The 14,549-nt window shown below is 44.3% G+C and overlaps 1 protein-coding gene across 2 annotated transcripts in view; it reads right to left on the bottom strand.

Annotated features, from left to right (window-relative positions):
- Nucleotides 1–378: 378 nt before the first annotated feature.
- The window catches only part of BFSP1 (beaded filament structural protein 1), a 237,859-nt gene continuing 223,688 nt past the window's right edge, over nucleotides 379–14,549 (bottom strand). For both annotated transcript variants that reach the window (XM_054022003.1, XM_054022002.1), the window contains 4 exons: nucleotides 14,422–14,529; nucleotides 8,526–8,746; nucleotides 4,371–4,456; nucleotides 379–2,413 (listed from right to left, as the gene is read on the bottom strand). In XM_054022003.1, the coding sequence (XP_053877978.1) occupies nucleotides 1,491–2,413; nucleotides 4,371–4,456; nucleotides 8,526–8,746; nucleotides 14,422–14,529 (1,338 nt within the window). In that variant the 3' untranslated portion in view covers nucleotides 379–1,490. The remainder of the gene's footprint in view (nucleotides 2,414–4,370; nucleotides 4,457–8,525; nucleotides 8,747–14,421; nucleotides 14,530–14,549) is intronic.

Below are 14,549 nucleotides of genomic sequence, written 5' to 3'. Positions count from 1 at the left end.
AATTTATAGTTCTGGGTAATTATTAGAGTTGGTTGGGAATTTTCTATTGATTTTTTTTAATGGAAAAGGACGTTTTCCCAAAATCAAAAGTTCCCCGTGGAAAATTTTGATTTTTTCCATCAGGAGCCTCATGCCACCATTAGCCTCTATGGCATCCGTAGCTGGACTACATTTCCCATGATGTACAATGGTCTCCTCTCTGGTTGAATTGCTTCTGTGCATCATGGAAGTCCCAAGACTGTAGTGCATCGAGGGAGCTGTAGTCCAACCAGCAATCCTGGCCCATAGAGGAGAACAGGAGACATGAGGCACCCGAGCTACTCCTCACATGAGGCACTGTGGCAGCTCAGGCGGATGCAGGTGAACATCCAACTGAGCTGAAATAAAGTGTTTTGATATTTCAGAATCAAAAAATTTTGGAACTTGAAAAATTTCCACATTTTGGCTTATCTGTACACTGAAAATACCCCAACTGGACAATCTTTGAAGTGTCTGCAATCCTCTGAAGAGATTCCAATATGCACTAAAGACCTCGACCTCAGATTTTGCAGCGGGCACAATTTTAAATAGAGTTCAAGGAAGCTATTTTTTAAACCAGACAATAACAGACATTTAAGCATAAAAATTAGATGCAAGCTGCTTAAAAATAAACATAATCAAATGAAAACCCTAGTGAAATCCTAGCCCCCTTGAAGTCAATGGGAGGTTTGAGTGTAAAGGCTGAACTAAGATTCTTAATACATTCTTTTGTAAAGCTGTCCCTTTTTTTCTTTTGGTACCGTTGCATATTTTATCCTTAGTAGCCTAGATGATATGCAGTAAGATCTTAATGACAAATTCAGCCACATTTGTGTTTGGTAACATAGCTAAAAATAAATGACTGCTAAGCTTTCTTATACATAAAGGGTAGGGTATAAACAAGGGATAGTTGAAATATGTTACTGAACTAAAGTGCTTAGTCTTTCACCTTGAAAACGTCATGTCGGTCAGTTTGTTAATTGGTTAATACTAGCTTGGTTAATGCTACTATTTGATGTTAAAGGTAACACACACGCACTGTGACTATGTTCTTTAGGATGCAAAGCTTTTATTCAATGAACCAGATGCCACAAGCTAACATTTGCAGCTGTCTGAAAATTGGAAACTAATGGCAGCTAAAGCATCATTAGAGGAATATAAACTGTAAGGGGCCAATTTGTAGTGGGCACATATTACTTAGGTGTGGTTTAGACAGGCAACTTCTTAATAATTACTTTCTGCTTGTCCTAATCACAAAAAATGTTGCATAATTGAACCTGCTACTAGTTGCCCAAGTACATTTTAATGATTACTACATTAAAGGTAAACCTACACCAGACAGAATTGCCATTAATGTATCAATGTTTTATATCAAACAGCAAAAGTCTCACTATGTTAGCATTGTGTCAGGGAAAAAATAATTACGTCATTTAATAACTATGCCAGACAAGTAGCTTATCAAATGATGTAACTTAAGAGCCTTTGTCTCCTAGCTTCTTCTTGCTTGTCTTCTCAATCGTTGTCTCCACAATCATAGCTGTCTCTTCGTAAGTCTGAATTCTGTCATCTGAAAACTTCTCAATGGATTCCACTACTTCCACCTTCTCATAGCTCATGGAACTGGGTAAGCTTGGTTCTCTGAATGCTTGGCCTCCTCGTTGGTCTTCTCTGTCATACTCTGTCTCTTCAAATATGTCTGGCTCTGGAGGGCTGTCTACACCAGCTGGAGGTGCTGCCTCAGGCCCTGTGATGTCTGGCTGCTTTGAGGGCTCTTCAGCTTTTTCTTCTGACTTTCTGCCCTGGTCATTTATTTCTTCTCTCTCTTCAAGCTCAGATTGCATTTCAGGGACTTCCCCTTTCTCATTTGCTGATGGTTCAGAGGGTTCAGGCAGCTCTGGAATTGGCTCCACCTCCCCACCATTTGGCATCTTTCCATTGCTAGTGGAAACAATGATCCCACCTCCAGCTGGGGTGGAGGAAGAATAGAAGCAAGGATGGTCATAGCTTGCTTCCCCTGTGACAAGTACATAGCGCCCTTTGGTGGACAAGTCAGTCTTAGGCTCGGGTCTCTTGTAGCATCTAATTTTCTCTCTCACAGTGTTACACAATTCATCAAAAGCTTTACTTATCCGAGCTCCATCAGGCACATCCTCTGGGACTGTTTCTTGCTCATCTAGTTCTAATCCTTCCTGCTTAGGTTCACATATTACTGTGCTTTCGTGTTTAAATTGAAGCTGATCCTGATGAAAGCCTTCCAGGGTTCTTTCATAGCTGTTTTCAGGTGAAAACCCATCTATGTCTTTGGAAGTGATCTCCTTTCTCCTAGAAATTTTCTTTGCCAGACCTTTTTGTCTTGGTTTCGCACTTGCAATCTCTTGCATAACCAGAGTGATATCTAAAGAAAATCCAAAACAAAGGCAACAGCACACAACATTGAAAGGAGTTGCCCAAGGCAGTTTAGCAATCTATCTCCAAACGAAAGGGCCCCATTGTCAGTACAGTATGTGCAGAACAGAGTGCCGTTGCAAAAGTGGGCATGTATTCATTTTATGTATGAAGATGGCTACTCTGAGTGTGCAACACTGGGCACATGTTCATTTTGCATGTACAAAGACCACTTTTAGACAGAAAATGTATAAATACTAACTTCTGCATGTACAAAACTGAGCGCACAAAATCAGCACCTCTAAACTATGAAGACTATACTAATGCTCTGAAGGTACATTTAGGGCTCACTGCTGCTTTTCAGTATAGTGTGCAACACCACTATCTTGGATCAGTAGCAGGATTAAGGGCCATACCCACATGGAAGTAGCTCCTGTGGTTGCTTCACAGGCCTCCTGGGCTTTCCAGCTGCAGAAACGTCTCCCAGATGTGACGGGAAAAACATCCCCATGTTAAAAAACATTCCCCCTGCCCCGTTCCTTGTGGAAGAATTGCAGACTCCACCCAGAGCTATCACCAGAAATGCAGATCAGGTTCACGTGAATGTTGACAGGAGGCTCACTCATGTCCTAACACAGAGGCAAGTTCTTCCCTTACTCTCTAGTCAAGTCCTGTAGGTAATGATCCGAAGTACAGTTAGATGCATGGGCCAGATGCTCAGCTGGTGTAAATGAACATAACTTCATTGACTTCCACGGAGATGCATCTATGTACATCAGTTGAGGATCTGGTCTCCATGTATTAGTAGCTAATTTGTTCACTAACAAACTTAATTAAAGCCTGCTGTATTTGGCGCTACACTAAGGGAAACACCCTATTTGGTCTCCAAAAATTTGAACATCTGACAGTTTATCTTCATTTTTTAACATGCCTTGTTTTCAATAAAACATCCAATTACCCATCTATTTATCATGATACTTCTGAGACATCATTCAACTTGGTATGTAAAGTACCTAGGTATCAAACCATCCATCTCCATTGTTAACAAAGTCATTTCTACTTTAGCCCCGGATATTTTCCTTCACTAGTTCCTGCTCTTACAAACATCCTAATTCTAAATGTATTAATCAGACAGCTCTGGGGAGCAATCATACAGTGCGGAATGTGACTCCATTTAGCTCAAACTGGGTCATGGCAGATAAACAAGACTAAATTGCCTATCTGTATTTGCAGGGCTACCCAAATGTTCCTATTTTGTTTAGTGATAATGAAAGGATGGTCAGACTTGGGATATAACCTAAATCCTATGTGATCTCATCGCATTTTTTTTTAAAAAGGCTCCCTGTTCTATTAGTTCTCTTTGTGCATCTCATTTATTCAGTGCAAGCTACTTCTGTTGCAGTAAGTCATGCCACCAGTATAGCAAAGGAACCAATTGGTTAGGGCAGTGGTTCCCAAACTTGTTTCGCCGCTTGTGCATGGAAAGCCCCTGGCGGGCCGGGCCAGTTTGTTTACCTGCCGCGTCCGCAGGTCCGGCTGATTGTGGCTCCCAGTGGCCGCGGTTCGCTGCTCCAGGCCAATGGGAGCTGCTGGAAGCAGCGGCCACTATGTCCTTGGCCCGCGCTGCTTCCAGCAGCTCCCATTGGCCTGGAGCAGCGAACTGCAGCCACTGGGAGCTGCGATTGGCCGAACCTGCAGACGCGGCAGGTAAACAAACTGACCTGGCCCACCAGGGGCTTTCCCTGCACAAGCAGCGGAACATGTTTGAGAACCACTGGGTTAGGGGATCCAGCCTTCAAGGACCAGAACTGAAGCCAACTGATGTAAACTGAAAGTCTCCCATTGACTTCAATAGGTTCTGGTTTAGGCCCCAACAATGGGGTCTATGCTGAAGACAAATGAAAAATGGGTTAAAATGCAAATGTTCCTCTATTTACTCAAACAAGAAAAGAATAACAGCCGTTTACCTCGCCTCCTCCAGGTTGTAGTGTGGCAGGGTCTGTAGCTCTGTGTGAAGAGTGCAACTGGGGTTCCAATTATGGCAGAATTTAACCTGGCAGAGAGAATTTGCATGAGTCAGATTTCCCCCAGAATACCTTAAACAAGTAGGACAATTTGCCTCACATTGAAATGGGAACATAAAATACCATTTAAATCAATACAGCGTAGAGGCTGTGTACTACTGGCCAGATTCCCTGCTGGTGTAAATCAGCAATGCCTTCATTGTCTTCAATGGAACTATGCCGATTTACACCAACAGAGGATCTGGCCTACTCTACTTACCTATAGCATGTAGAGCAAAGCACATCGTTTTAAAAAGCAGCCCTAGTTTTGTCAGGGAATGATTTCATAATGTAAGGGGAGATTTTGAAAGGCACAAAGGGCAGTTAGACATCCCATGCCCTCTGGAAGTCAGCGGGATCTGGGTATCTAACTCTTTTGGCGATCTTCCCCCTAGAACTAAGGGCCATATACAGTTCTCAAACCATACGCATATGCAGTTTAATGCAAATAAGAAAGCAGTCAATAAAAGTAAACTAGATTCTTTATTTAACTTAGTTCAACAACTCTTGCCATCTGCTCATTTTTCTTCATGCAAGCTCCCTCTAGTGTTCCCAGCCAGGCACTGCACCTACTTGTTCCTGCTCTGTTTAATTAACCTTGCCTATCGCCTGCAACTCTGAATGAACCAGTGGGAGCTCAAATGCATATCAAATAAGAGGATAAAATGCCCCTTCAATTCACAAGAACGCACACAAAATGTAGTTTAAGGGTAAGGCTTATGGTGACAAGTATCGGGTCAAAAAAAGCCTAAATCAGTTCACTTTTCAGTTCCCCCCACTAAAGGTTCTGCAGTGCTGAAATACAATGGGTGGGGACCGGCCAGCTGAGACAGAAAACATAATGGAACTGTGACACACTGTACCTCAAAATAACAACCTGTAACCCCATATGCACCACTTGTATATGGTTATGATATTTTTGTAACAAAAATATGCCTTGTGAAATATCATTGGAAAAGTCATAAGCTATTGGACATTACTAGCCTGTTGAAATGCAGGTATCATTAGTGTATATGAAGTTATGAGATTTTTGTTATATGTTTGTCACTGAAACATGTTGCGAGCTGGAAAACATGCAGACTAGCTCTTCTCTGGCAACAAAGGAGTGACCAACACCCAACCAGGTGTTAAGCAACCACCATCAGTCATTCACCAGCAAGGGAGTTTTAAACAAGTGATTTGCAATTCACATGAGAGTCAGTTACTCATGCATGTACACCACGGGGCTGCCTAACCACCATGACACAGCAAGGATTTTTCCAGCATCGAGGAAAGTATAAAATAAGGGACAGTGACATAACCACCTCACCTTATTGTAATCTTCAATAACCCTGCTCAGCTGCCTTCTAATCTTGGAGGTGTCTAACATCCGTAGGCTTCTAAATCTCTACACTTAAGTCCCCTAGGTGCCTACATTTCTGCCATTGACCATGTGCAAAGCTGCTTCAGGCTCAGCAAAAGTGCAGCTATCTCACACCTAAACCCCAGCAAGATCTTCAAACTGGATGTTGTCCCACCTAGCTCACCTGGAGGGCTTGTTCTGGTAGGCATGCCCATAGCACACCTAACCCCACACCAAATGGCTGTGACGTTGGGGAGGGAAGCGGGCAGATGAGGAGCTAGACCTAGACCCCCAACACCTTAATCTAGTGGTTAAGGATATGAGAAGCCCAGGCTTAATGCCCCTCTCTACTTGAGGTGGAGACTGGATGTGACATTGAGTCTCCCATCTCTTAGGTGCGTGTCCTAACTACTAGCTATGGGATACTTTGCTATGAAAGGTTTAAGAGTGGTAGCTGTGTTAGTCTGTCTGTATCAGCAAAAAGAATGAGTATTTGTGGCACCTTAGAGACTAACAAATTTATTTGAGCATAAGCTTTTGTGGGCTAAAGCCCACTTCATCAGATGCATGCAGTGGAAGTCTCTTAATTTCTCCTGTTGAATCATAGAATATGAGGGTTGAAAGGGACCTCAGGAGGTCATCTAGTCCAACCCCCTACTCAAAGCAGGACCAATCCCCAGACAGACTTTTGCCCCAGATTCCTAAATGGCCCCCCTCAAGGATTGAACTCATAACCCTGGGTTTAGCAGGCCAATACTCAAAACTACTGAGTTATCCCCCCGCCCCCGCCACAGTTTATAAAAAGCTGGTCCACAGTTTATAAAAAAATAAATATGTACTTTAATTTAAAGAGAGTGAGCACATATGATGTTATAGGCTAGTGGGTAGGTGTGGCACTCTGAATTTCAGAATGGCACCCTGGCACCCCCATATTCACAATGGTGATATAATTATATGTTTTGTACAAAGCATGCCTTCTGAAGTACAATTTAAAAAGTCTTGATCTGTGGACCATCAATAGCCTGTTGAATATGCTATTGTATCTAAAGTTATGAAGTTTTGCTATGTGTATGTTATTGAAATATTTTGTGAGGTCGGGATGACCCACAACCAGCCTTTCAGATACAACAATGGAGTAGCCAGATGTGCTGATGACCCATTGAAGGGAATCCACTCTCCCACCGACCATCTCAGAAGACTTCTCAGAGAGAGCACGTAGACAATGGAGACTGCTTGGCCAATGGAATCGGACTCCCTTTCACAAGCAAAAGATCTTTCCAGCAAGTTGGAAGAAACTATAATGAGGGGAAGTGACATCATGGCTTGGTCTCACTCCCGCCACAACTCAACACCCAGAAGAAACTTCTAGAGGATAAAGACTTTGAACTGGGGAGGGTAGTCCTAGCCGGTGTACTGAGGTTTGTACCATCCATCAGGGTAAGACACTGTTTGAGTCAAATCCTATTTGGTTTATAGAACTCAGATTGCAAATTTACTTTTATTTCTTGGGGAACCAACTTTGATCTATATGCTTACTACCTATAAGCATTTAAAATCTACCTTACTGTAGTTAATAAATCTGTTTTATATTTTACCTAAAACAGTGCGTTTTGGTTGAAGTGCTTGGAAATTTCAGGATCTAGCCCCAAACTGCTGGCAAGATTTTAAACAGCTAGCCTCCAGTATGTAACTGACTGGTTATTAGAGCTCTGCAGAGGGCGGTCAGTTCACAGAATCACGTCCTTTGTGTATAAAAATTAAAAGACAGCAGGCAAATGGTGACTAGACTGACAGGCTGGATGAGAACCTCATACTCTCTTCACACTGGCCCTGAGCTGTCTCTCTCCATTGGCTTCAGTGGGCTTTGGATGAGGACCACTGTCCTCAGGTTCCTGCTTTGAGAACCCCATGGGTAGTAAAGTTCACATAGGCTTTAGCTGGATTAAACACATTCCCATTTTCAAATACTAGGCTCCTGCACTGTCACTGACAATCCCCAGGGATGCACCATTAGGGTTGCCAGGTTTTTTTTTACCAGAAAGTCCGGTCAAAAAGGGAACCTGGCAGTGTCCTGTCAGCGCTGCTGACCACCAGCCTCTGCCACCAGGGAGTGGGAAGAGGAGCAGCTGCTGCTGGAGCCTGGAGGAGCACTCAGGAATGGCTCCAGCAGAGAGAGGTGGCTCCCCCATCCTGCCCCGAGCGTGGCTCTCCCTCCCCCAACCTGCCCTACTCACCCTCCAGCCTCGGAGCATGCCTCTCCCTTCCCCGTCCTGCCCCAGTCACCCCTCCATCACTAGAGTGCGGCTCTTCCTTCCCCACTCTGCCCCAGTCACCTCCATCCCTGGAGCACAGCTCTCCCTTGCCCGTCCTGCCCCAGTCACCCCTCCATCACCAGAGCGCGGCTCTTCCTTCCCCACCCTGCCCCAGTCACCTCCACCCCTGGAGCACAGCTCTCCCTTGCCCGGCCTGCCTCAGTCACCCACACCCCTAGAGTCCTGTTTAGTTAGCAGGGGGAGGGTGGTGGAGAGAGCAGTGAGCAATGGGGGGAGGGAGGGAAGAGGAGCAGGGGGCGGAGCATCGAGCAAAAGAGGTGGAGCAAGGGACAGGGCCTCAGGGGAAGAGGCGCAGCAAGTGGGGGAGGTTCCAGTGCTCAATGTCAGGTTTTTCACAAATTAGAAAGTTGGCCACCCTATGCACCATACAGAAAGTAGCCCTACCGGTTGTCTTCATTCTCAATGATACGTTTGTACCGCTCCAGCTCATTCTCCAGGGACTGCTGATATATCACCAGCTGGTGACAGTCACTTGTGAACTTCTCCAAGGTCCTTTCAGCATCCTCTATCTCCTTCCTAAGGGCGTCAATCTGCTCATTGTACAGCTGAACCTCATCATCATAACTCTCTTGAGTGCTCTTAATAGCTTGTTCCAGCATGGTTGTCTGAAATAAAGGAAATTGAAAGCAATGATATACAGCATTTCCTAGATGGGGACTGGCACACATTTTCAGAGGAATCATTAAATGGCGAGACATACTTTTTTATGTCAGCAAACTAATGACTGAAAATAAGTCATATCCTTTGGCACAATTATTGAAGAGGAAGCGGACTACAATACTATGCATGGCTAGTGAGATGACCTAGTGACTACAGATGGATGGTTTTCCCATCCCATGAGATTTTGAGATTTCATTTTTTTTCCCCATACTGAAGTAGGATGAAAAGTTGCAACCTCAAACATTTTCATGGACCAATAATCTGAAAAAAAAAATCAGATTGGTTAAATCAAAACAATTCTGAAACCGTTTGGTTTGATTTTGATTTTGTAAAACCCCTTTTAAAGTCTAAATTAAATAAAGCCCAAAACTTTTCCACAGAAAGGTTTGGAATTGTGAGTTTTGTTGAAACTTACTCTTTTTTGCAAACAGTTTTGGGTTCTACAAATCTGCATTTTCCTATGAACAAGTATTTAGGTCAGAGAATTCCCCTCCAGCTCTCACTATGCAGATGTCTCTCAGAGGGCATCTAAGTGGGCCAGATGAATAGCTTCCACAAAGGTCTTGGGTTCCCTTGCACAAGCTCTGAAAACTGGGCCTGATGCTGCATCATTAAAGCCTATTGGCATTTTCATTACATTCATTTAGTTATTAATTCATATTTAAAAAATACATCTATTGCTCCCACCCAGTGCCATGGTCAGCTATTCCATAAATTAAAACATAGACCAAGGCTTTTCTATAAATATACCCATCATAGCCCACACTACCCTGAGCAGCCTTAATATAGACAGTCAGAAGATGGGCTTTGCAAATCTGGTCTCTGGCAGACAAAAGGGAGGAGGGGGAGCAGGTTTGAAAATCGGAGGAAGACGGATGGTTTGGGGGCTGCAGCATAGACAGGAGGTCTGAGCTCGATTCCTGACTCCACTGCAGATGTTATGTATGTTTCCAGGCAAGTCGCTCAGAGTTTCAGTGTTGGTTTAAGTATCAGAGGGGTAGCTGTGTTAGTCTGAATCTGTTAAAAGTAACAGAGGGTCCTGTGGCACCTTTGAGACTAACAGAAGTATTGGGAGCATAAGCTTTCGTGGGTAAGAACCTCACTTCTTCAGATGCAAGAAGTGAGGTTCTTACCCACGAAAGCTTATGCTCCCAATACTTCTGTTAGTCTCAAAGGTGCCACAGGACCCAGTGTTGGTTTAGTGGCCACAGTGCTGCATTTGCAGGAAGGGGAGACACATTAATGCACTATGCCAACAGCAATGGCCAGAGTCGTTCTGCCCATGGAAGCCACAGGCAGTCAGAATTCCTCTGGCAGGAGCAGGCTCATGGATGCTTCTTACAGCTCCTTTTTGGAAGGTCAGCCTATATTCTTCTTGCACCACCTCTTCTTTAGAGGAAGCTTGGCTCTAGCCCTAGTAGGTTGAAGTTGCTAAACATCCCCTGGACTTGGCACTCCAAAGGCACCAGCACCAGGATTACAGCTGCTGACTGGACAGGAGCCTAGAGAAGAGAGCTGCCTGTTCTGCCCAATGGGGAGGTGGCTAAAATCTGGCCCATAATCTCTTTCTACCTCAGTTTCGCCAGCTGTCGGTTGGGAAGTACAATACTTACATACCTCATTATTGACTGTAAAGCTCACCTTAGATGGAAAGGTGCTACATGAGTAATTCTGAGACTGCTACTCGTACAGCCATGTTACTAAATGTGACATCACTGGTGCCACGGGCATTATGGGAGCCCAGTGTGCAGCGCTGCAGACCAAGTTACAGCTAGCTGCAGTACATGTGTAGCAATCGAAAGACAAACTTTAACGTTACAAGCTGCAGCCTGCCACTGACCCTCACAAAACACTGGGGGAGAGTCACATACAGGGAGCAAGCAGCATCTAATCCTTATGAGATTGCTACTCCACCACCAAGTGAAATGGTGACCAAGGAAGTAGTACATGGAAGTTTCCTTTAAATGTTAATATCAGAACATTCTGGCTTGTAGAATAATGTAACCATCTATGCGGTGACTCCTGCATATAAATGGGATTTTAGTAATACATCACTGGAATGTAAGTTGGCCACAAGATGGTGCTGCGTCACTTGAAAAAAAAAAAAAAAAAGATAGGGAATTGCAGCAGTGTTACTTCTGCTGTTATTTTCTAGCTTATTACATAATTCCTATAGCACTTTCTTTTACAGTCACACTTTATAAGAAGGGTTCATTCATAACTAGTCTATAGAGCAGTGGGTCTCAATCAGCACACAGCTGTGGTCCATGTAACATCCTCAGGGCCATAACTTGGGAGGGGCAGGAGGGGCATAGGTGCTGGAACTAGGGGTGCTGGAGGTGCTGCTGCACCCCCTGTCTTGAAGTGGTTTCCATCATATACAGGGTTTACCATTTGGTTCATAGGCTCTCAGCTCTGGGTGCTGGGGGCAGTTGCTGGGGAGTTCTGGGGAGCAGTTCCTAGGTAGGGGGCTGGGTGCATGGGGGGCAGTCCCTGGGTGGGGGACTGTATGATGGAGGGGGCAGTTCCAGGGGGGTTGGATGATGGAGGGCGTTCCCTGGCTGGGGGGCGAGGGGCACTTTGGGATACAGTCCCTGGCTGCAGTCTCTGGCTGGGGGGCAGGCTCGGCAGCCGTGCTCTCTGGGCACTCAGCCCAGCTGCACCGCCAGCAGCAGTGCGGTGCAGCCATGCCATCCTCACAGTAAATTAATTAATTTTAACAGTTAATGTTTCGACTTATTTACTAACTTAAAATGCTCTTGGCAGACATTTGCCAGTGTTGAAATGAAAGGTGCTGTATCGATTGGAACTGTATTGCTGTCATGTAACAAATACTAAACCTGGGGGTTTTTTGTGGCTGGACAGGCAGTGTATATATTGTAAAAAGAAGAACAGGAGTACTTGTGGCACCTTAGAGACTAACAAATTTATTAGAGCATAAGCTTTCGTGGACTACAGCCCACTTCTTCGGATGCATATAGAATGGAACATATAATGAGGAGATATATATACACACATACAGAGAGCATAAACAGGTGGGAGTTGTCTTACCAACTCTGAGAGGCCAATTAATTAAGAGAAAAAAAAAAAAAAAAAAAAAAAACTTTTGAAGTGATAATCAAGCTAGCCGAGTACAGACAGTGTGATAAGAAGTGTGAGAGTACTTACAAGGGGAGATAGTCAACGTTTGTAATAGCTCAGCCATTCCCAGTCCTTATTCAAACCGGAGTTGATTGTGTCTAGTTTGCATATCAATTCTAGCTCTGCAGTCTCTCTTTGGAGTCTGTTTTTGAAGTTTTTCTGTTGTAATATAGCCACCCGCAGGTCTGTCACTGAGTGACCAGACAGGTTAAAGTGTTCTCCCACTGGTTTTTGAGTATTTTGATTCCTGATGTCAGATTTGTGTCCATTAATTCTTTTGCGTAGAGACTGTCCGGTTTGGCCAATGTACATGGCAGAGGGGCATTGCTGGCACATGATGGCATATATCACATTGGTAGATGTGCAGGTGAACGAGCCCCTGATGGTATGGCTGATGTGATTATATGCAAACTAGACACAATCAACTCCGGTTTGAATAAGGACTGGGAATGGCTGAGCTATTACAAACGTTGACTATCTCCCCTTGTAAGTACTCTCACACTTCTTATCACACTGTCTGTACTCGGCTAGCTTGATTATCACTTCAAAAGTTTTTTTTTTTTTTTTTTTCCTCTTAATTAATTGGCCTCTCAGAGTTAGTAAGACAACTCCCACCTGTTTATGCTCTCTGTATGTGTGTATATATATCTCCTCATTATATGTTCCATTCTATATGCATCCGAAGAAGTGGGCTGTAGTCCACGAAAGCTTATGCTCTAATAAATTTGTTAGTCTCTAAGGTGCCACAAGTACTCCTGTTCTTCTTTTTGCGGATACAGACTAACACGGCTGTTACTCTGAAACTTGTATATATTGTGTGCATGCTGCCCACAACACACACACAGCTGCATATGCAGCCCACAATGGTACATAGGTTGAGAACCACTGCTGTAGAGGGTTAATAAATCATTAATATATTGCTTTAATAATTCATTACTCAATTATTATAGACCGTGGGGAGGAGGACGGGCAGGAGGAGGGGGAGAGCTGATTCCTAAGAACCTGAGTGATTTGTTTTATTTGGGAAAATTCCAGCTCAATAGGTTGATTATAACCATGGCTTATAACCCCCTATAACCTCTTTTACTGATATTCTCAATGTGAGTATAACGGCTATATTTGTCATTTATTAACCCTTTATAAATGGAATCTTAATATAAAGTGTCACCTTGAAAACTAAGGTTTGATTCTGAAATGGTGACTAGTAAAGGCCAGATCATGCTCATCTTTTCTTGGGTTAACCATCTGAAGGCAGGTCGTCTCCAGTGACTTGTACACCTGAGCGGAACTCAGGCACCGTCACAGTCCATGCTGTCCCTGAGTCCCAGGTGAATTCCTGACTAGGGTGTTAGACACCCCCAGGAGGCTGAGGTAGAGGTGTGGCACTCTCATTACCCCCTCCCCCCCCCCCCCCCGTGTGCTTCCCAACTTCTCCGGGAGCAGCACACCATCCCCGGAACAGGCACGAAGTAGCCCTTACTTGTAGTGCTAAGCTAATCATTTCCCACAACTACCCATTAATTAGGTCCGTCTTAGGGGTGGGCATGTAGGTCCTGACATTCATGGCTTAAGTTGCTGTTCAGTTTTCAGCCTAGCCTGACAGGATCACAGAACCCAATGGATTGCTGCAGAAGGCACAAGCCGCACTATGAAATTCTTGGCTGGGGACAGGCAGGAGCTGCAGGGAAAGTCCTGGTAACTCATGCCCTCATGACACAGAGATTGTTGTTGCTGATGGTCCCTGGGTGTGGCTGGAGGTGCTAATTCATTGTTATCATTATCAGGGATATGTGTAGGCTGCTGTGTGAAACCTAACATGCCCTTTTTGAGGAAATTCATACATTTTAAGGCCAGAAGGGACTGTTGTGATCATCTAGTCTGACCTGCCTCATGGCACAGCCCATAGAATCTCACCCAGTAATTCCCACATCAACCCCAGCACTTGTGGAGTGAATTTAGTGCTCAGGGAAAGCGCTGAACCTACAGCTCTGAAGACCTCTGATTTTATCCCACAGTGCCAATGCAGTTCATACTGGATTGGGGGAAGGGGAGACTCAGTCCCTGGACCTTTTCAGTCCTTGGCCTGTCTGCTGAGACTGTCCATCAGCAATCCAGTTGTGATCTGGGCATTTTGTTCCACCACGAACTGGACTAAGGCCTCCAACCACTTCTACTCAGCCTACTAAGCAGCTATCACACAGTAATGACTGACCCTCTGAAACTAACTACATAAATCTTCATCCCATGATCCTGGGCCTGTTAGACAGAAGGAGGAAGCTGAGATAGGTAAAGTTCAAATAAAAACATCCTTTTCAGGCATCCGGCTTATTTGTAGGGATTAGATAATGTTTTCACCCTGTTCAAAACCCCATTAAATATCAGCCATGCTGCGTTGTTCAATGTTAGGTGTTGATCTGTTGCAATTACACTAGCCTGAATCAATGAGAGTCACTAGACTTTCCAGTTAGTTGTATGGTACCTCCGTCTGCAATTTCAATTTCTGAGTCTGCAGCTGACAAAGAATGCTCTTGTACTCTTCCAGCTGACTCTGCAGGATAGGAATTCTCCTTTCTGCCATCAGCCTTTCCTGAGAAAAAAGGAGAAAGA

This window comes from Malaclemys terrapin, chromosome 3 (assembly GCF_027887155.1).
Source record: "Malaclemys terrapin pileata isolate rMalTer1 chromosome 3, rMalTer1.hap1, whole genome shotgun sequence".
Lineage (NCBI taxonomy): Eukaryota > Metazoa > Chordata > Testudines > Emydidae > Malaclemys > Malaclemys terrapin.
This window is presented reverse-complemented; position numbering and strand designations above follow the sequence as displayed.